The following is a 23,274-nucleotide window of genomic DNA, read 5'->3' as shown; positions in this document are numbered from 1 at the left end:
TATGGTCCCACCCCTTTTACCCCACCAGGTGGCAACAAGTGACTGTTAAATATGCATTTGTCATTGAATCATTCTCAATTTTACTCAATCTTTTTAATCACAAAGCCTTTTATTTTACGGGAAAAAATGGAATTTAAAAACATCAAAATCTATAGGTCTGTTATATAAAATACACAAATACAAGTGAAAAAAGTGCACTTCCAGGTACTTAAAGACACCATGAATAGGAACTAAAATGTGCTTTTAATATAATTTAATTTTTTTTAAATACAGAGATAGTATGTTAAAAACACATTTTAGTTTATATTCATGGCGGCTCAAAATGTTCTTAAGATTATCGTAGGAAACATGTATGATAAGGCCTATTTAATTACATGTAGCCTATGCAGAATTTTTTGTATCAACGTTGCCATACATAAAAATTATTATATTCCACAGCTCTAGTGTGGTGGTAGCTAGCTAACTACTGGGAGCTTGTTGTTAAGTTTAAAAGGAGTTAATTATTTTGATAGACTATCATATCTATAGCTACTGCTGCTAGCCTACTGTATCACAACCTACCCATACATGGTGGTGATTCCTTTTCACCTTCACCGTCACTGTTCTGACGTTCTACTTTATCTTGCGATGTTTTTCTGTTTTACATTTACATTTTTGCATTTAGCAACTCAGGTGAACAGGAAGCGATCCGTCAAGAAGAGGCAAAGAAACACAAAAAGTGCCCCAAATACCAAGATTTGTATACTGCTCAGAGTAGCAAAAAACAGAAAAGGCAAGAAGAAAGGAGAAATAGAGGAGGAAAGAGGGTTTTTTTGTTTGTTTTGCGTACTACTTTTATATTACGAGACATTGCTGCCACACAGTGGCGGAGCCAGGATTTTTTTTATAGGGGTGGCCGGGCAGGGGCCAGCAACCATTCTGCGGTGGCACAGAAATCTTTATTTCAAGATAAAAATTTGTTTGACTATTATATACTGGACTGTTTTAGTGCCTACAACACAAATAAATACAGTTAATTTGTACTTAATTGTAATTGAGATAGTATAGTGAATTAGATCATGGAGTACTGAGTGAATTTGACAATTTCTTAGTGTTATTCCCCACCTCCAGGCAAGGGGCTTACATTATAGTTAAAGTTTAACCTGCTCAGTCAGCTCGGTTCTGGTTCTCAAAAACCCAATAGCTTGTTCTCCATTGTTGCATCTTTCATGGATGAGACATGCAGATAACTACATAGCCTAAATTATTCAATCTTCTTTGAATTTTATATGATCAATGAACTCTTCAACAGTTCTGAGTTAGTCTGTAAGGACTGTTTCTAAACCTTGCAACTGAGAAAGTAAAGACTGCGTGAATGTTAGTAAAGTTAAGACTTTCTAAATTAGTTGTCAAAATAAATACTTGCAACAGTTCTGTCAAAAATTAAACTCAGTAAAAGAAAAAAGTGTGTTCCCTATTGAATCCCTAAGAATATTAATTTATTTAAATGATATAATAAGGACAGAAGTCGACATTTTATTTGATGCATTTAAATATTATACATTGTTGTTTGTATAGGCTACTTTACAAGTTAAAGCAAAATAAGCGCCTATATTTCTGTATAAATGCACAGTGCTCACATTTATTTGAGCATTAAAAAAAATCATATTATCAGCTTATGCCTTAGGCTATATTGCTATATTACATGGCAGAATATTTTAGCACAGTTTTGATGCAACTTTAAACACGTTTTGTTTTATTATTTTATACCTTAATAGATTACTGAAATACTACGATTTTGCATGTTGGTAGTTTCTTTTGTGCTTTATTTGAAGTGATATAGCCTACAGCGCAACTGAAAGTGCCACATTTTTGCGTGATATTCAAGAGTGCGCTTCTCTCGGAATCGAACAGAGGTGTCACCAGTTTTCACATACGTCTTTTAAGCGAACATAATTTTACCGGTGAGGGTTCATGATTATTGCGAATTATTGAGCAGAGTTACACCCGTCTGCTTCGCTCATTACAGGCTCTATCTTGCTCGTCATAACACCCTTGTATTGAAAAATGGTCGGGTTTAAATCCGGCTCATAATTACAGTTAATGTGTCGGGCAGGGCCAGGCTCGGACAAAATAAGGGGCTCGATCGGTAGGGTCGGGCTTGATTTTTTGAGCTCTACGCTCTAACTGTGACTGTTGATTGCAGGGTTCATTGAGTGAGAGGGTTTGACTGACATTTCTCAAGCAGGACTTGCAAAGCCCGCATGTACATTCAACGCGATAAAGCGTAATTTTAAAGGGACAGCCAACATATAATAAAATCTGGTTACAATATTTTCCGGCATCATCGGGGCCCTCCCCCAGCCTGGGGCCCTGGGCTTAAGCCCAGATAAGCCCGTGCATTAATGCGGCCCAGAGTGTGCGTGTGTATAGAAATTATACTGATAAATTAAATATAAATTAATTAATTAATTAATTAATTAATTAATTAATTAATTAATTAATTAATTAATTAATTAATTAATTAATATTATTGATAGATAATATATACTATAAATGATTATTAATGATAAATAAATTGAAGTATTAATTAATAAATGAATATATATTATTGATATTGACAGATACAGAATATTTAATTTATACTGATATTAATACATATAAAACATTTATATTAGTAAATGAATATTATTGATAGATAAAATGATTATTATATAAATACACAATACATAACACAAAAATATTTTATGTTATGAAGTGAATATAAAGTAAAAGTAAAGTAAAGTAAAGTAAAAGCTATGTAGGAAATCACCTGACGGAGTTGGGGTCATTAGACTGAATAAACGATGAGGTGTAATGATGACTTTTTTGACCAGTGTTTGGTTACACTTTATTTTACGATGTGTGTAGGTGTGTTACACACCTTTATTTTAGGTGTGTAAGTACGGAGTAATAATAATTAACTGCATGTTCTTACTATAGGGTTAGGATTAGGTTCACGGTTAGTTGCATGTAAATATGCAAAATGTTCTGTTATTACTACAGTAAGTACATGTAACATATGGAACAAAAGCACTGTAAAATAAAGTGTTTTAATGGAATTTTATTGAATTGAATCACCTGATCTCTGTGAGCTCTGCTCTGATTGGCCCATGATGCCTCTGTGACATCAGCAGCACTGCTCTCATCTGTAAACAAAACAGCAATGAACAACAGTGGATAAAATGGCTTTAATGTATCTGTAACAGAAACATAAATAAGTAATAATAATAGTGATCAGTGTACAATGAACATTTGCAAAATTAAACGAGACCGAATTGCATTAAATGTTTTCTAAAACAGAAACCTGCAAAACAAAATAAAGGCATGCAAATGTTTTGTGACGTGTAGTGTAGATCTGACCGTCTTCAGCCGCAGACGCCTGTCTGATCTCAGTGGCGTTATTCTGTTCATCAGAGATCATCGTGTCTTCATGTTCAGACAGCTGATCGTCTGTTTGATCCACGGCATCCTCAGCTTCACACACACTGTGATCAAACATCCCCACAGCAACGTTAAAACTGCATTTTTACTTGTTAATTCTATCCAGTTGCCTTTAATTATGGTCAAATGCCCTCACTTGTTGTTCATAATTACTTCTGACTTGTAACGACAAACAGACGGATGGATGGAATGACAAATGGATGGAGCGGCAGATGGATTGATGGAACGGCAATGGATGGAACAACGGGTGGATGAATGGATGGATTGAATAACAGATGGATGGGCAATGGATAGAACGACAGATGAATGAAACGATGGATGGAACGGCAATGGAAGGATCGGTGGGTGGGTGGAACGGCAATTGATAGAATGACGGACGGACTGCAATGGGAAGAACGACAGATGGATGGATGGATGGATGGAACGGCAATGGATGGATCGGTGGGTGGATGAATGGAACGACGGATTGAACAACGGATGGATTGATGGAACGACAGATTAATTATTAATAATATATTTTTTATTAACATAATATAAATATATAAATAAATATATTATAATAATAAATATAATTGTATTATTATTATTGAATCTTTATTTGAGGTTTGAACACAAACGCGGAAGAGAAGCCAATGCTGAATAAAGTCGTAGTGTTTGTTATTTTTGGACCCAAATGTATTTTGGATGCTTCAAGAGACTCTAATTAACCCACTGATGTCTCATATGGACTACTGTGATGATGTTTTTATTCCCTTTCTGGACATGGACAGTATAGTGTGCATACACTTGCATACGCTCTCGGACTAAATATAAAATATCTTAAACTGTGTGTGAAGATGTATATATATATATATATATATATAGTGTATGCATTGTACATATCTATTATATTATTGATAAATTAAATAAATATTGCTATAAATGAAGGAATGGGTCTGTATTAGAAAACCATCCGTCATGCTTGTATCAGACGTGTGACTCACTCATGGCTGAGGCTGTGTTGGGCGTCCAGCTCCGGGAGTGTGATGGGTGTTCCTGCTGACCCCGGGTATCCCGTGTCCACACTGCTCTCTCTGTCCCGCCTCCAGGCTGTGATTGGCTGAGGCACTGGAGCATCAGGCCCCTCCCTCTGACGGAGCTCCTATGAACAGAGAGTTCAGCGTCTGTTTCACATTTCTGCTCAAGTCCCTGTGGTGTCATGAGGGTTTTTCAGCTGAATCTGCTGTGATCAAGTGCTCACTCGAGAGACTCTCTAAGGGACTGATGTTATTAACTTAAGTCACTGCGTCACTGCATGATCAGGGGAGTTATTGTTGACTAAAACTATTAAAACTTTTTTGTTAATTGAAATAAAAAATTATTAGAAATATTAGATGAAAAAATAAAACAAAGTAAGTACCGGTAGATAACTACTACAACCTCTAACTGGAAATAAATATTAAATTAAATTAAAATAAGATAACGTTAATTTAAACAAATTAATAAAAACATTTAATTTGTTATATATTAATTAATTAATTATTAACATTATTATTAACTGTTATTATTATATTTTTTTAAATGTTAATGTAAATATATAAAAAATACATTTAATTTGTTATTTATTTTTCTTATTTTTTGGGGAGCATTTCTATCAAAATCTCATCACTCAAGTGACACTCATCATTATCCATTCAAGATTTTTGTTTGGTTTATTAAAAAAAAAAAGTATGTTAGATCAAGTCCCACTGCAGGCTTAACTAAAACCTTACAACCAGACTAACATGCAACTTTTAGGCAGAACTGATACATTAAAAAAAGATGCTTTTTGACACCCCATCTGTTATGAAGAATATGAATCAACAGTTTGACCTACAGCACTACACCTTACCGTATAATGGGAGTGATCTGCATGTTCTCCCAGAAGGGCGGCGCTGTATCTCTGCTCCAGCAGCTCTAGTGCAGACAGCACTGCCGGGGTCGAGCCTTTGACCCGGATGACCACCCAGTCACTTCCCTCTGATGTCTTTCTGATTGGCTGAGAGAGCAGAGCCCGCCTGTCGGCCCAGCGCATCATCCACTCGAGCAGCCGAGCCAGATGAGGAAAGCGTTTCTCCAGCGAGGAGTCCAGCTGCATCTGGACACACACTTCAGCCTGAGAGAGGACCCTAAAGGCCCTGGACTCCACATCTGAACCGGTCGAATTCACTTTGGACATTAACGTAGTGTGTTGACGAAGGCCGAAAAGACCTTGATGCTTCCCACGGAGTCCAGGAAGAGTCCAAACAGACTTTTGGTTTGTGTTTTGCCGAGTGTTGGACTGAACCGGACCGATGGATGGTGGAGGTTCAGGAGTGATTGGAAGAGTCTGGAAGCAGTGACCGGCATGAAACAGGGGCAAACGTGTGTCTTGTTTACGTCCATCCTTCTGACGGCGTTTGAGAGTGGTCAGCATGTCAAAGGTCGCCGAGTGCAGCTCTCTAGTATGCAGATGCTGTGAGAAACTACTCAGCAAAGGCAGCTCGGACTCCTCTGCGTCCAGACTGTCCTTTCCCAGCACATAGCTGAGAAACAAATCCAGGAAGAGCATGTACTCCTCATCCTCCAACTCAAACTCCCAGGTTCCCACAGTGGGAACAGAAGAGCCCATGCGGCTGGACTCTGGTTCTTTGGGCTCCACTGAGCCGGATCTGTTTCCTTTTCGGTCTCGTTTTGACTTCTGAGGTTCATCATGAAACTTCGCCGTCTTAGAGCTACAAACACCAAAAGAGATACAATTTAGCACAATCATTTACATGTAGTTTCTCAAGATTAATACTTTGCAAAAAAAAAATTAGTATGCAGCATTTATATTGTGCACAGAATACACAACTTGATAAATGTGTAGACAAACTTTAAGTTGGCTTGAAAAAGCCTAGCCAAAAAGTTTGAAGTCGTTTTAAAAGTTTGACGGACGGACGGATAGATGAATGGATGGACGGATAGACAGAAGACAGACAGACAGACACACAGACAGACACACAGACACACAGACAGACGGAAGAATGGACGGACAGATGGATGGATGAATAGATGGACAGATGGATAGACAGAAGACAGACAGACACACAGACAGACACACAGACAGACGGAAGAATGGACGGACAGATGGATGGATAAATAGATGGACAGATGGATAGACAGACAGACAGACAGACAGAAGAATGGACGGACAGATGGATGGATAAATAGATGGACAGATGGATAGACAGACAGACAGATGAATATATGGATGGACAGATGGATAGACAGACAGACAGATGAATATATGGATGGACAGATGGATAGACAGACAGAAAGACAGACAGATGGATGGATAAATAGATAGACAGATGGATAGACAGACAGACAGACAGACAGACAGACAGACAGACAGACAGACAGACGGAAGAATGGACGGACAGATGGATGGATAAATAGATGGACAGATGGATAGACAGACAGACAGATGAATATATGGATGGACAGATGGATATACAGACAGACAGATGAATATATGGATGGACAGATGGATAGACAGACAGAAAGACAGACAGATGGATGGATGGATGGATGGATGGATGGATGGATGGATATACAGAACACAATGAGTGCAGTGCTGAAAAGGGGTAGGGCTACACGCAGCCTATATTTATTTAATTAAAATCACAGCCTGCTCTATTACATATTCGCACTAAGCCATATTGTGATTAATTTTATTTTAATATATCGTGCAGCTCTAATACAGTCCGTACAGCACGCGGCAGCAGGGTTACCTGTGTGCAGATTTGGTCTGCAGCTCTGGGGAGAGAGTCTCCGACAGCGTCTCGGCCGTGTCTCCCTCACTGAACACCAGGGGGCGTCCCCCGTCCGTCAGGGTGCTGTCACTCAAACTCGTCCCGAGAGAGAGTCGCTTCAGTATGGAGGACCCTCCTCCCCTGTCCTCCTCCTCCTCTCTCTCCCACAAGAACTGCTCCGGTGCTCCCAGATACTTTGCTAGGCGCCGAAGCTCCCGGCGTCGCTGCCTTAGCTGATCCTGGATCAAAATCATCATGCTATCACCGCCTTCATCTTCCCTCGTGCTTCCTGCTGGCACATCTGTGAACATGAGCACATCTGGTTAGGGGCTGAACCGCTGACATGGGGCCTGTACCATGAAGCCTGTTTAGCTGGCTAGCCAGATTTGTTTAAGCTTAGTTTGTGCCAATCCTGGGTTTTAGGTCCCATTAAAGTGGTTTGGCTTTTAGCTGTGTTCATCTCTATAGTAACTCACACACCACGGCTAACCTGCTCCAGGGCAGGATATGTTCTGGATTAGAGATCTCAAACTGAAACTGGACCAATCAGCTGTGAGTAAAGTGACACACTTCTGATGCAGTAAAGCCACGCCCCCTGTTTCTGCTCCAAACTAAAGGTCACGACATAGCAAACGGTTTTAAAGACTAAAGCGTCTGGCTTTAAACAATGCTTATTTATAATATTAATCATTTTAAATGATTTAGATATAATTTATGTAATTATTATACCCTTAATCAAGCACACATTTATAATTTTAGTGAATCAATCATTAATAGGCACTTTGTTAAAATTAATATAAATAGCCTACATAAAGTCATATAAATAAGCTTTAAAATCAATAAATACAGCAATTTAAAAAAATAAGCTTACTGAGTTTAAATGTTCAATCTCTCTATATATCAACTAAACGAACTTCATAACTTTTACTTGCGTTGACGTATAATATTTTTTCTTTAAGTTGTCCTCTTTCATAGACTGCTCTTTTCTTGGTGCGTAAATGTGTTTAAATTCTTAATATTTTTCAATCATGTAATAATCTGCAGAAGAGAGAAATGAATCTCACTGCTTCTCTCGTGAGAAGTTAATCTCAGTTCCACTGATTCACGGCATGTGATTGGCTGTTCACTGCTGATGTCACAGCATGTGATTGGCTGTTCACTGCTGATGTCACAGCATGTGATTGGCTGTTCACTGCTGATGTCACAGCTAAACTCCTACAGGCCCATTGAAGTGCTTTGAAACGCGCCGCATTATTCAGTGTGTTGACGTGATTTCCCCTCAAACGGCTCCAGCTGTTAGCAGCTCCTCCCCTTTTTTTGAAACAGCCAATAGCGTTTCGTTAATACACAGTTTGACTAGAGCCTTTCTGTTTGGTGAAGCCAGGTTCCTCTAACCGTTTATCATCATAATCTCCTCCATATCGCTTTGAAATGCAGCATTCTGTGCAGAATTCAAATGGATCGATATGCTTGTAGTCTGCGCAGACTCACACATATGATCCGCGCTGCGCTCTCGTGTCTGTAGTCTAACTTTAGACCAGAGCCGTTGGTGTGTTAGCGCTGCTGCGGTGCGTGATACTAGCGTGAAAATAGACTTCAATGCCTCAAATGGAAGCATATTTACACTGAAACGTTTCCCATCACATATATAGTGTGCTCTGTGCCTTTCACTATGTAGAAATTAGTAAACGTGTGTTAACAACTGACCAATTTCAGCAGCGTAGGGGGCGGGGCTTTAGATTCTAGAGAGCATTTTGATTGGACAGAAGCTTTGATGAGAAGGTGAAAGTCTGCGATGATGTCATCAAAATCTGTGATTCGTTTTAACTGAAGTGAGAGACTAAGTTTTTAATGCTTATATCTCCTAAATGCAAATGTTGTCATAGTTTTGGAACATACCAGCGCATTCATAACTTTAAGGCTAACACAGTCATACTAAAAGCTAAACAACTTCAATTTTGATTTCAGTGGACCTTTAAACTCAGGATCAAAGTCTAAGTTGACAGAGAAAGCTGATGATCAGCATCATGGTACCAACAAAGTCTGCATAGATCAGTTTGGTTTTGTCAACCTAATCCTGTAACCCTGAGTTTGTTAAACTACCATCATGGTACAGGCCCAAGATGCTCTGCTTCTTAAAGTAAGCAAAGAATCATAATTTTGGGTGAGTTATTGCTGAAGCAGCTCTTGCCTGGTGTAGAGGTGTCCGGCACCATCACAGGTCTCAGTCTCTGCACCAGTGACGTGTACTTCTCCCGCAGCGGCACACGTACAGACTCGGTCTCTTCAGGAAACACTCTCGCTAGACTTTCTGCTGTCTGAACATCAGAAATGACAAGTTTTGAGTCAATGACCAGGCCAGTGAGGCACTACAAAAAGTACTGTGATGGTACAGTGATGTATCAGACAATTATTTAGATTAGACTTTGATCTTTACATGGAAACGTGCCATCATTATGTCTTCGTATTGTCTGAGAGTTAGTTAGTTAGTTAGTTAGTTAGTAGCCTTCAATTAACCAGGTTAAATTTAAAGGGGGGGTGAAACACTCAGTTTCAGTCAGTGTCATGTCAATCTTCAGTACCTATAGAGTAGCATTGCATCGTGCATATCTCCGAAAAGTCTTTATTTTTTTAATAATTATATAAGAAAGATGCGCTGTTCCGAGTCTTTCCGAAAAAAGCCGAGCGGGTGGGGGCGTGTCGTGTGAGCGGAGCTAAATAATGACGTGTACGTGTGCGCACTGCTGCTATTGTGTTGAGTCGAGTGCGTCGTAAAGCTGTGTCATCCCTAACAGCGGGAAAAAAACTTTATTCAAAATAAAAATATGGCTTTTAATCAGATACAGCCATACATCTATGATCCGGAATCAGACCCAGAGGCTGCAGTTGAACAGGAGCAGCAGCAAAAACGACTAGAGCAGGACGTCTCTATGTGGTACAAGTTATACACTAACTATATAATATGCTTAGCGGCTTGTGTTATTTACATATTTATACTTGAATTATATCGTCGTATTTTTGTCTTTGAAGGTGTACATGTGGGAAGTGCAGTTGTGCACGTGTGTGTGTGTGTTTACGCGTGGTTTGTGTAGACAGTAAGCGGACTGGTTTTGCACGGCAGGTTAAGTTAGTGTTTACATAGAAAGACACGGAATAGTAGCGCATTTGAATGAAGAAGCGCGCTTATTTAGTTCAACATATTTCCCCCCTCTTTGTGTGAGCATAGGCAAAAACACAGACATTTGAAGCAGTCTCACTCACCGCCTGCGGTTTTAACGTTGGGACTGCTCCATCCTTCAGCATTAGGCGATCAGGAAAATCCGGCGTCGAGCTGGGCCTTGTTTATGAAACAGTCGGCACCGAAATGCAGCGAACAGATATAAACATTCGCGCAACTCAGTTGCTGATCCGGAAAAGCAAATTCCATCCACTGTTGCCTTACCGCGGGGTTTTTTGGGAATCTGTGCAGGACTGTCTTGGTCTGGCAACCAAAAACGCACTTTTTTGGTGACATTGTTATGTGCACATCACCTGTCCAGCATCCTACAAGCCAGCGCTTTGATGGGCGTAGCCTGTTGCTTTCGCTCTCTCCCTCGCTCTCTCTCACGCTCTTCCGGTAGAATTGTCCGTAAGGCCCATACAAGGAAATTCCGCCCCCATTAACGTCAAAGGGGACGCATGATCGCAAAAAACTTGCCGAAACTTATGACTAACCGGAAGTAGTATTTTTGACAAAGAAATACTCCCATCAAATGTCCACCTTAACTTTTGAAACTTTGTCTATGTTTAGTATGGGATTCCAAGTCTTTAACAGTGTAAAAAGATCAGTATGCATGAAACAGCATTTCACCCCCCCTTTAAAGATTACTAACCAACTAACGCTCAAATAATACTAAGACATTATAATGGTTTATGTACAAAAAGTTCTAACATGTTAGTTAGTTAGTTAGTTAGTTAGTTAGTTAGTTAGTTAGTTAGTTAGTTAGTTAGTTAGTTAGTTAGTTAGTTAGTTAGTTACCTTTATTTTAAAGGTTAAAATAAAGGTTACATTACGATCTTAACTAACTCCCAAGGAATACTAAGATATTTTGATGGTTCATGTCCAAAAAACTACTAACATGTTAGTTAGTGTTAGTTAATTGCTTTTATTTTACCCTGGTTACAATCTTAAATAACTCCCAAAGAATACTAAGACGATGGTTCATGTCCAAAAAATTACTAACTAGTTAGTTAGTTAGTTAGTTAGTTAGTTAGCTTTATTTTAACCTGGTTACGATCTTAACTAACTCCCAAAGAATACTAAGAGATTGTGATGGTTCATGTCCAAAAAAGTACAAACTAGCTAGTTAGTTAGTTAGTTAGTTAGTTAGATTTATTTTAACCTGGTTATATAACGATCTTAACTTAAAGACTTCCAACTTCCAAAGAATACTAAGAGATTGTGATAAGTCATGTCCAAAAAACTAACATGTTAGTTAGTTAGTTAGTTAGTTAGTTAGTTAGTTAGTTAGTTAGTTAGTTAGTTAGTTAGTTAGTTAGTTAGTTAGTTAGTTAGTTAGTTAGTTAGTTAGTTACTTTTATTTTAACCTGGTTACATTACTATCTTAACTAGCCCCCAAAGAATACTAAGACGTTATGAGGGTTCATGTAAAAAAAAACACTAACATGTTAGTTAGTTAGTTAGTTACCTTTATTTTAACCAGGTTACATTATAACTACCAAAGAATACTAAAACATTACAATGATAAATGTCCAGAATTTACAAGCCTGTTAAGTTTGTTAGTAACCTTTATTTTCATCACAAAATCTCATTGCTAGTTTTACTTGACAGAGCTTAAGTATCCTAAATGAGTGTAAGTTTAGTGGTGTGTATTACCACATGGCTGGGCGGCAGTTCCGACACCAGGCTGAGCACTAAATCCTGCAGTGCTTCCTCTGCGTTCAGGAAACGGCAGAAAGGCAGGAGGCGGCGTGCCCAGCACAGAGCCTCAGCACACAGATCTGACACTCTCACCTCACTGATCTGAGACACAAAAACATGGATCGACGTCTTGCATCTTTGCAACATTCACATATGCTTTCTTGAGACTCACCTGAGTGTTTTTCTCTCGTTCTCTTGCAGTCTGGTACCTTCTACAGGAAATAGTGAGCTGGTCCCTCACATGGAGCATCCAGCAAAGTGCACACAACTCACGGAAACATACTGAACACAGGCACAAAATCACATAAATACACAAAACTTCAAATGGACACTACTAGCTAAAAGTTCTGCTGATGGCTAATTCAATTAAACACACTTATGATTTGCGTGGTGACACTATCCATGTCTTTACTGGGCCCTGATTGGAAGAAGCCACGATGAGTAAAGAATTTTTTCAGTCCATCAGGAATCAATTCGGCTTTGGGTTCGGACACTTTCTTCTGGATCTACCAACAGAAAACGATTCTTAAAGTCATGAAATCAAAATGGACAATTTTATTATTGCAGTGTTTATTATAAATGATTTATCCATACATATCATTGTTTTAAATTCATGTTCCTCATAATCTTGAATCAGAATAACTTCCCCTCCCTCTTGCAGCAACATCTCTTGTCTGATGAAGAGGGCGGGGCAACCTGTCACTCACATGAGATCCACCAATAGCAAACCACAGCCATCCAACTGATTCCCCATAGACAAAATCAAGCCCCGGCAGTGACGAGATTAAAATGTTATGAGATTTCTTGTTGAGGTAAAAAGCTGTCTTTGGTCATAATGTTATGACGGAGTATGAAGGATAGAGAATATAGGATAGAATTATGAATGAGAATTAGGATTAGATTAGAATTAACTAATGAGAATTAGGATAGAATATGCCACGACAACATTTACATTACGCCTCCACTGTTGTTTGTTTTTTATAGAAATATACAAAATTTAATTCAGGTGGATAATGGTCGCTTCAATTCCATCAGCTCATCCAAAACGAGCATAGACAGTAAAAGAAATGGACAGAGCTATCCCATTGACTTCGACGGCGGAAAGTGAGGTCAGTAAGGAGCACTCACTTCCTGACGCAGGCTCAGACTGAGCTTGAGGACGTAGATGTGACGTGAGCCTCCTGTCTGACAGCTGTAGGTCTTCTAGTAGTTGTAGAAAGTGAAATCTGAATCACGTTGTTTTAATGTTTTGTCCCGTTGCTTTTGGCTCACTATGGGCTTCTCCCCATTCTTCTCCCTTGACTTTATCAGACTTTATGTCTAATAAACAATGGACAAATGGAGTCTTTAAATGCCTCAGATGTAAAGTTATTTACTGTCAAAGTGACGCAAAAATGAATGGGAGTCAATGGGATGCTAACAGCAGGTGATGGCTTGGTTAGCAATGGCCGCCCCTATGGGTGGAACGCTTTACGAGCGCTAGATTACCCGCTTGAAAACGAGCTGTGAATAAATGACTCAATTAGTCATTCACCGCCACCTACTGGCAGTTTTAGTTTGTAATTTAGAGTATAATTTCATTAATTCACATAATTTCAGCCAAATTTGATGGGTGATTATTTTACGATTAATTAGATGAATTAATCACCACATCGTGTAATTAATTAGTTTAAAATTGTAATCATTTGACAGCCCTAGTCCAAACATGTTAATTAGACAGGGTAAACCCGACCTGATCTGCCGGCGATTTGATTTCGCTCTGCAAACTCAGTCCGGAAACCCTGTACCTTCATTTCTACTGCTTCTGTTACACTTTTGCGGAAACCAATCACAGACTGGCACGCTATTGGCGGGTTTAACACGATGACGGATAGAGAAGCGATGGGTTGATCACGCCTCTTGTGGTCTGATTGGTTGAAGGACTATCCAATTGCATTCAGAGTCATTTGAACTATGCTCGTTGATCACGCCTCTTGTGCAGTAGAAAACACAGAGCCGACTCACCAGACCAATGTTAAATCTTAAATTGAGCTTGCTCTGGTGATAGTTAGACAAGTGAACACTACGAAACATCCAAGGAGATAAAGTGTGATCGCACCTTGTGCAGTAAGTGTCTGCAGCGATGCAGGTTGCTGATGTACCACTGCGCGGCGGGCAGAGAGCTGTGTGCCGCCCTGAAGATCATCAGAACTTTCTGAACCAGCCCAGACACCTGACAGCGAGAGTCGGACTCCAGAACCAGAGCTGCGTCTCTCACAGAGTCCTGAGGAGATCCAAACACAGATAAAGATGAGAAAGACGGAGCTCGACGTGACAGTCGGGCGTCTCCGTGCGTGACTGACCTGTGTGTTTGCTGAAGGCTGTGGACAGTACAGAGGAGGAGCAGGCAGGTAAAACGCAGGAGGAACCAGAGCAGGAAGTGATGTCGCTCGCTCTTTGGCTGCGTTCAGGATTCGTGTTAGAGGCTGAGAGACGACGTCCGCCTCCGCCATGACAGACGCCTTCAGGATCTCCTGCACAGAGACTTGAAGCAGATCCACGTCCTCAACAACCACTGTGTCTAAAAGAGAGACAAACAAACTTTATTATATTATAGTTATTATATTGTATGATATTTTTGTTAGTATAATTAGTGATAATACATAAAAACAATAATAATTTGTATATTTCATATAATGTATAAACATTAATATTGTTATATATACAGCTCTGGAAAAAATTAACAGATCACTTAACATAGATTTTTTTTCCAGAGCTGTATGTATGTATGTATGTATGTATATATAATTATTATAAATACAAATACATTTAACTATATTTTTATATAATTACAATTACAATGAAATATAATTACAGTAATCACACAATTAATATATTGGTACGTACTGTAAATATACATTTATTTATTATTTTTATAATAATATAATAGTTATGTTATTGTTATATTATTTTACATAATTGTAATATTATATTATTATAAATGCATTTAAATACAAATACATAGCATATTTTGACAAGCACATAAAATTACTAAAAGTTATATATGCATATATTAAATATAAATTTTAGTAATTTTATGTAAGTGTCAATTTTCTTTTTATATATTATGTAATATATTCTGTAATTATTTTTTGTTTAGATTTAAGTAATTTGCCAAAGTAACATTTATAATCTTCAATTAAGTGTTTAATCTAATATTTATACTTACAAATATTTATATTTAATAATATAAAATAAAATAAAAATATATTTAATAGTACTTATTTTTAATAATATATTTTATTTATATGATAGTTTTAGTTAATAATAACAATGAATATTATATTATTTTATATCATATTATATATTTAATATATACAGGTCCGTCTCAAAAAATTTGCATATTGTGATAAAGTTCATTATTTTCCATAATATAATGATAAAAATTTAACTTTCATATATTTTAGATTCATTGCACACCAACTGAAATATTTCAGGTCTTTTATTGTTTTAATACTGATGATTTTGGCATACAACTCATGAAAACCCAAAATTCTCCCAAAACCCAAAATCTAACAAAATGAGCATATCATGAAAAGGTTCTCTAAACGAGCTATTAACCTAATCATCTGAATCAACTAATTAACTCTAAACACCTGCAAAAGATTCCTGAGGCTTTTAAAAACTCCCAGCCTGGTTCATTACTCAAAACCGCAATCACGGGTAAGACTGCCGACCTGACCGCTGTCCAGAAGGCCATCATTGACACCCTCAAGCGAGAGGGGAAGACACAGAAAGACATTTCTGAACGAATAGGCTGTTCCCAGAGTGCTGTATCAAGGCACCTCAGTGGGAAGCCTGTGGGAAGGAAAAAGTGTGGGAAAAAACGCTGCCCAACGAGAAGAGGTGAGCGGACCCTGAGGAAGATTGTGGAGAAGGACCGATTCCAGACCTTGGGGGACCTGCGGAAGCAGTGGACTGAGTCTGGAGTAGAAATATCCAGAGCCGCCGTGCACAGGCGACACTCTGGATGAGCTTAAGGCCGCTATCGAAGCATCCTGGGCCTCCAGAACACCTCAGCAGTGCCACAGGCTGATCGCCTCCATGCCACGCCGCACTGAAGCACTCATTTCTGCAAAAGGATTCCCCACCAAGTATTGAGTGCAGAACTGAACATCATTATTTGAAGGTTGACTTTTTTTTCCTTTTATTGGTCGGAGGAATTTTGGGTTTTCATGAGCTGTATGCCAACATCATCAGTATTAAAACAATAAAAGACCTGAAATATTTCAGTTGGTGTGCAATGAATCTAAAATATATGAAAGTTTAATTTTTATCATTACATTATGGAAAATAATTAACTTTATCACAATATGCTAATTTTTTGAGAAGGACCTGTATAATAGTTTTAGCTAACAATGAATATTATATTATAATTATTATATAAAGTGTGTGAATTATTCAATGATTTTCAGGAAGAAAAGTCTTTTACAGATATTTCAGTCAGTGGTTGCAGGACACAGTCTTACACCACCAAACTTGAAATATATTACAGATCTTTAAAACACTAAAGTTGTGTGTAAAACTATAACAATGTGATTAACAATGACAGTAGTCAGGGTTTGTGTATGATCAGTCTTATTCTGATGCTGATGGAAAAGCCCTGAACCTGGTGGAGGTGAAAATAGTCCCTTAAAATATCTTTAGATGTTTGCCAAATGTCCCTTATGTACTTTGCAGAATTAAAACCTTCCCAGACCGTGCGTAAAGGGTTAGTTCACCCAAAAATGAAAATTCTGTAATTAATTCCTCTCCCTCATGTGGTTGGACAGCCGTCAGACCGCCGTTCATCTTCACACACAGATGAAGATATTAGTGTTGAAATCCGATGGCTCAGAAAGGCCTTCATTGACACCAATGTCATTTCCTCTCTCAAGACCCATAAAGGCACTAAAGACGTCGTTACAAAAAAACGAAATAACGACTTATATAGTGATGGGCCGATTTCAATACAAAGCTTTGAACCGTTATGAATCAGTGAATGGATTCATGATTCAGATCGCGTGTCAAACTGCTGAAATCACGGCTGCGTCCGAAACCTGGAAAATGCTGCCTTCGGAGGACACATATGAAGGCAGTAAGGCGTCAAGCAATGTCCGAATCTGCAATGTCTGCTGAGAGACCTTCATCTGATCGATTTTTGAAGTCATCATACATGTATCCTTCGCTGCCTTTGATATCCCACAATCCTGTGCTTTCCAGTGACAGTTGAGCTGGGAAAAAAGATGGCATCCGAAAGTTGCGTTTGCTGGTCAGTCTGTGTGTAAATGTCTGTTTTTTACCAATATTTTCCACTTCTGATGTCCTTTCTAGCGAGAAATGACTAATGTAGTAATTAAATATGTGTTTAGTTCTCACCAAAGTTCTCTCTATATTGCTGTCGATCATTAAAGTGTTACACTGCCTTAGAAGTCTGTCCGAAATCAGTTTCGTGAGGTGCCTTCGTGCACAAACGCTGCCTTACAAGTCATTGCCTGACAAGGCAGCGAGGCAACGAGTCAGCTGCCTAGGTTATCGGACGCAGCCCATGTGACTTTGGCGATCCGAATCACGAATCAATTCACTGATTCATAACTTATATAGCCCATCGCTATATAAGTTGTTATTTAGTTTTTTTTGCGCACAAAAACTATTCTGGCCTCTTCATAAAATGATTGTAGAGCCGCTGTAGTGAGATGGGCTTTGTAACGACGTCTTTAGTGCCTTTATGGGTCTTGAGAGAGGAAATGACATTGGTGTCAATGAAGGCCTTTCTGAGCCATCGGATTTCAACACTAATATCTTCATCTGTGTGTGAAGATGAACGGAGGTCTGACGGCTGTCCAACCACATTAGGGTGAGAAATTAATGACATAATTTTCTTTTTTGGGTGAACTAACCCTTTTTACTGTGGAGTAAAGATCTCGTAATTCACTCCCTGATTATAATATTTTCACCTTTGCTTCCATCTTCTTCAGACCCAGCCACTCGGCCGAGTAACTTCTCCAGCTGATCCTGGAATATCACTGCCGGCTTCAGCTCGGTGGGAAGGTGCAGCTCTCTCCACGGCAGGCTTGAGGACCAAACAATGAGAAATATCACTGTGGCATCTGAAGTGAGAGGATACCAGACCTTCATGCTGACAACAAACCTGCTCAAGTCTACATGGCCACTGCAGTAGCCGGTGTATGCCAGGCCGAGGGTGGCGGCCATCTTCCAGTCGCCCAGACGCTGTGCCATCCACACGGCCTCTGGGATCAGCCCGCCCAGCAGGAGGAGCTCTAGGGCGTAATCCACCGTCCACACCTCCGAAAGCTGCTCGGATCGGACCGCCACTGCAGCTCGGGCCTGGGACAGCTCCACCACACGCACACCTGTGTCTGACACAGTTCAACTCGGCTAATCATACAAGTCAAGTCAACTTTATTTATATAGCGCTTTTACAATGACGATTGTTTCAAAGCAGCTTCACACAGGGTTCCTACAGATTTCTTCAAGTTAAAGTCTTTTTAAAGGGGTGTTTCCGTGTTTTTTTTCTAGGCTTGTTTATGGGGTGCAGTATAACGTGTCTTAATACTTCTTTTTTTTTTAAACGCCGTATTTTTCTTCTATTCTCCCTTTATTCCACACCGCTGTCTCCACTGTCCTTTGAACAGCTCGTTTGCTTCCTGCTTCTATGAAGCCCATCCCTCCGAAAAACGCAATGCTCTTAGATTGGTTAGATGGCCAAATGTAGTTTCCTGTATTTTTATTGGCTGAAGTGCCAAGCACAGGTTAAGGCCCCGCCCCTTCCCATTATGGGCAGAAGTCACATCTGCGGAGACTAGTGAGGTTTTATGATGTCACCAACCCAGGAAGAAGCTCGCTGTAGTCCAAACCGGACGTTTTTGTAGGCAATAAACTGCCGTAACTTTAAAAGACAATATCTCCGTTTGCATTGAACTTTCAGCGCTGTAACTTTACAGATACTGTTTATGCTCAAGCAGCAACATTATACACTAAGTTAAAAAAACTGACATTTCATGCAACCACCCCATTAAGACCTTTTTAAGACCATTTAAAGAAAAAAAATATTATTTCACATCCCTACCAGCAAAGAAAAACACATTTTTTCGAGCTCCTTCTTTGCTTGAGGTCTGTGTTGTGTTGCATGAAATTTCACTTTTAAAAACGGAGACATTTCCCTTCGTTTACTCGCAACGGAGAATTCCCCTCTGAAAGCGAGTCTTTCTAAAAACTCCGGCCAGAACGGAGATTTTGAAAATCTACGTTTGCACGTTTGTATGTAAACGGAGACAAACGGGTGTTTAGGCAGTCAACGTCACAGTATGCGCCAGAGCTCGCATCTACGGCAAAAGTACGACCTACGTGATCATGGAAGCGTTCAGAGTATGGAGGACCATTTGTGTAAAAATGTCAAGTCAAATCAAGAAATAGATTCAACATAGGTTCAACCATTACATTAGACACTGAAGGTCAAGTGCAATGCATTGCGTTGGGGGATACAGTGTCACGCAGTGTGCTCTGGTTGTACACTACACATTCCATGCAATCAAAAAGTTAGATTTCTGTGTGCATAAATAGCACACATTCACATTTGGTGTTCCCTGAACTCACTGTGTGGTAAGTGAAGAGGCGGCAGCACGTCCACATTGTGTGGCGGGAGGATGCAGAGCGGGCGGTTGGTGAAGTATGCAGCCATAAATCTGCCCAGAGACTGAACCACTGCGCAGGCCGCTTCCTGCCCCACCGGTCCCGAGAGACGGCACTCAAACACGGCCTCATCTGCAGGGTACAAGCGAGGGCATGAATCTGATACAGTAGAAATACAGGAATTATTTATCAATTCTTAAAGAGTTAGTTCACCCAAAAATGACAATTAAGTCATTAACTCCTCCCCCTCATGTCGTTCCACACCCGTAAGACCTCCGTTCATCTTCACACAGTTTAAGATATTTTATATTTAGTCCAAGAGCGTATGCAAGTGTATGCACACTATACTGTCCATGTCCAGAAAGGGAATAAAAACATCATCAGAGTAGTCCATATGAGACATCAGTGGGTTAATTAGAGTCTCTTGAAGCATCCAAAATACACCCAAATGTATTTTGGATGCTTCAAGAGACTCTAATTAACCCACTGATGTCTCATATGGACTACTTTGATGATGTTTTTATTCCTTACGGGTGTGGAACGACATTAGGGGGAGTGATTATTTGGGTGAACTAACCATTTAAGCAGCAAATCAGCATATTAGAAATAGGGATGCACTGATATGAAAATTCTGGCCAATACTGAAAACTGATAATTCTTCATATTTGAAAGATGACAACATAAAAAGCCATGTCCTAAACACACAATTATGATGTTCTCAGTATAGTGTTATGTAGTCTATATGACACTGCTCATGTTGCTCTGAACTGTATTTTCCTTTTCTGAAGTGATTCCAATCATATTTCAATCAATTTAAACCCATCATGATGAACAGAGAACATCTGAAGCGTCTCAGCTGAAGGAAATAATACATTATTTATCCACTTTAATATATTGGACACATTCTCATGTCAGGTCGATAGCGATGAACATAAAAAAAATGAACATATATCGGCCGATACTTATATGGTTGCTGATATATTGAATTAGAATGATAATGGATCATTTTTCCAGATCATGGAAAGACAAAGTTTGGTGATAATTCTCAAGTGGTAGTAACTACTTAACAATTGAACGGATCTGTTTCAGACGGAGCTCAGAGTCAAGAATAGCACCCAGATTTTATTGGGAGTTACAGCCGAGAATCATCAGCATAGAAATGAAAAGAGAGGTTGAATTTCCTAATAATATTGCCTAATGGAAGCATGTAAACACTGAAATGAAAAGAATCGGCTCCAAAACGGACCCCTGAGGGCACAGAAGCAGAGGATGAGGAAAAACTGGCCAAAATCCATTGGAAATGTTTACAGCAATAATTAAACCAGTGTACTGCTGTAGCCTTAATGCCAGCCCAATACTCAAAGAAGAATGATTAAAGATGGCGGCTCTAAGGTGCAAAAAATGTTAAACTTTTTGCCGGAGTATCCGAAGCATGCCCTGTAAAGGCGGGAATCAGCAGCTCATTTGCATTTAAAGGAACACACATAAAATAGTCAAATCTGAAAAGCTATAATAAATGATATTTTGAGCTGACACAGAGACTTGTATTACATCTGAAAAGTGGCATAATAGATTACCTCTAGACAAGGCAAGGCAATTTTATTTGTATAGCACATTTTATACATAATGGCAATTCAAAGTGCTTTACATAGAAATTAATTAAAATAGTGATAACATATAGCCTGACCACATCAAGATGTTTGGTCTAGAAACTCCCAAAGGGGCGGATAAACGGCTGTCTGTCAAACTCCCTCTGCTCGCGATAGGATAGCGCTACAACCAACCAGAGCAACGAAGGTGAAGCGCTGGGAGCTCGTTGACAGATTAAACATTCACCGTATCCGGTCGGCAAAACTCAGAACACATCTTTCCTTTTTAATAATGACTTCAGTGCCGTTCTTTGTTCTTTTCTCAGAAAAAAAACTTAACTCCAAGTCTTCCAGAGTCGCGGTCAAAGCTGATTAGAAAGACCGCCGTTCGCCAGTTTCTGTGTTTACTAGAAGCACGCAAGCGCAACTTGGCCGTCATTATGTTAAGCCCCGCCTGTTACTTGAAATAAACACGACGTTTATAGTTCGTACTACTTTATTCAGTGCACGGCCAAGTTTCACACAACATCCATCACCGTCACCTGCACGCAGATTCAACACTCTGCTCATGCGCCAACCTCCGGCACACCGTGCCGTATTCAACAGTGTAGAAGCACATTTACCGTAATGAACAGTGTAGAGGGGAGATAACATGTTAACAATCTCCCTATACTTTAAACAAACAAAAAAAACAAAAATTTGATATATAAACCATATATAACAACGTCAATAGTTACCACAAATAAAACAGTTGTTGCACATAAAACTGCAAGTGTTCAGTCTTTTTGAATGTAACCCTTTTAAGATAAGTATCCACAGTCCTTAGCAGAGCACTTTCAATAGCACCACCGTCCTTCACTGAGTGCTTTCAATAACAACAGAGCAGACGCTCCCTTCTTGGTAAGACAATCAGCGAGTTGAGTTTTTGTGTCTGACCAGAGTACCTTCTTTATTCTTTTATTCTGTATGAGCTCTTTTATACTGCTTATTTCCAGTCGAAGTCGTTTCTCAGTGACCTGTTTTGTTGACTTAAGAGCATCAAACAGAGAGTGATTGTCCGTAACACAGATCAAGGGGGGAGTATTGAGCTCAGCATTTCCAGTTGTGAGCTCAGAAAAGAGGGTAGCCAGAAAAACAGCATTATCTATTCCATCCGATAGGGCTAGTGTCTCCCCTGCCAGAGTACTCCTCACCACACGTCGAATTCTCTTAGATTGCCAACAGAGAGGAGAAAACTTCCCTCCTTCTCCCATGAGACCAATCAATGTTCCCCCTTGTGTGCCCCCATCAGGGAGATTTCCAAGGGAAGCATCACTGAAAACAATCAGGTTGAGAGCATCATTGTTTCCCAAATGCTGAAACTTGAGAGTCACCTTTTCAGATTTAATCTTTCTAATGACCTTATTTGTCTCATGAATAGACTGGACTGTAGCATCTTTTATGTTTGACGCTAAGCTGCTTGCATCAAACATAATGTCTGGTCTGGTTTGTTTTGCAACCCACAGTATCTGTCCTATTTTTGACCTAAGCTGCTCTTTTTCTGTCTCATTAAGAGAGGCATCTCTCTGCACAGCACGTGCTGCTTGCAGGCGAATAGGCTGTAGATTTTCAATGTATATATGCTGATGTACATGAACTACATCGTTAATAGTGACAAAGTCCATTCCCACATAGCAGAAATTTTCATGTTCTTCACGTCCAACATGGAACGCAGACTTTAGTATAGGGATTACATCTGTTGAGAAATTTTCTGAGCCTGCCCAAAGAAAATCATCAACATGACATGCGAGTACTCCAGTAACCTTGCGCTGCTCGTCCAACCAATAAAACACTGCTG

The 23,274-nt window shown here is 39.4% G+C and overlaps 1 protein-coding gene across 3 annotated transcripts in view; it reads right to left on the bottom strand.

The window, feature by feature from the left end:
- cplane1 (ciliogenesis and planar polarity effector 1) overlaps positions 1 to 23,274 on the bottom strand; it is a 79,593-nt gene that overhangs the window by 32,842 nt on the left and 23,477 nt on the right. For 2 of the 3 annotated variants that reach the window (XM_067434116.1, XM_067434115.1), the window contains 14 exons: positions 19,813 to 19,980; positions 18,347 to 18,575; positions 18,153 to 18,268; positions 14,520 to 14,737; positions 14,276 to 14,440; positions 12,554 to 12,683; positions 12,350 to 12,459; positions 12,133 to 12,279; positions 9,448 to 9,574; positions 7,236 to 7,557; positions 5,333 to 6,194; positions 4,446 to 4,603; positions 3,382 to 3,506; positions 3,100 to 3,167 (listed from right to left, as the gene is read on the bottom strand). In XM_067434116.1, the coding sequence (XP_067290217.1) occupies positions 3,100 to 3,167; positions 3,382 to 3,506; positions 4,446 to 4,603; positions 5,333 to 6,194; positions 7,236 to 7,557; positions 9,448 to 9,574; positions 12,133 to 12,279; positions 12,350 to 12,459; positions 12,554 to 12,683; positions 14,276 to 14,440; positions 14,520 to 14,737; positions 18,153 to 18,268; positions 18,347 to 18,575; positions 19,813 to 19,980 (2,945 nt within the window). The remainder of the gene's footprint in view (positions 1 to 3,099; positions 3,168 to 3,381; positions 3,507 to 4,445; positions 4,604 to 5,332; positions 6,195 to 7,235; positions 7,558 to 9,447; positions 9,575 to 12,132; positions 12,280 to 12,349; positions 12,460 to 12,553; positions 12,684 to 14,275; positions 14,441 to 14,519; positions 14,738 to 18,152; positions 18,269 to 18,346; positions 18,576 to 19,812; positions 19,981 to 23,274) is intronic. The other variant, XM_067434117.1, reaches the window with a different exon arrangement.

The sequence above is a fragment of the Pseudorasbora parva genome, chromosome 23 (assembly GCF_024679245.1).
Source record: "Pseudorasbora parva isolate DD20220531a chromosome 23, ASM2467924v1, whole genome shotgun sequence".
Taxonomy (NCBI): domain Eukaryota; kingdom Metazoa; phylum Chordata; class Actinopteri; order Cypriniformes; family Gobionidae; genus Pseudorasbora; species Pseudorasbora parva.
The sequence above is the reverse complement of the archived record's forward strand: the minus strand, read 5'-3'. Positions and strand labels throughout refer to the sequence as shown.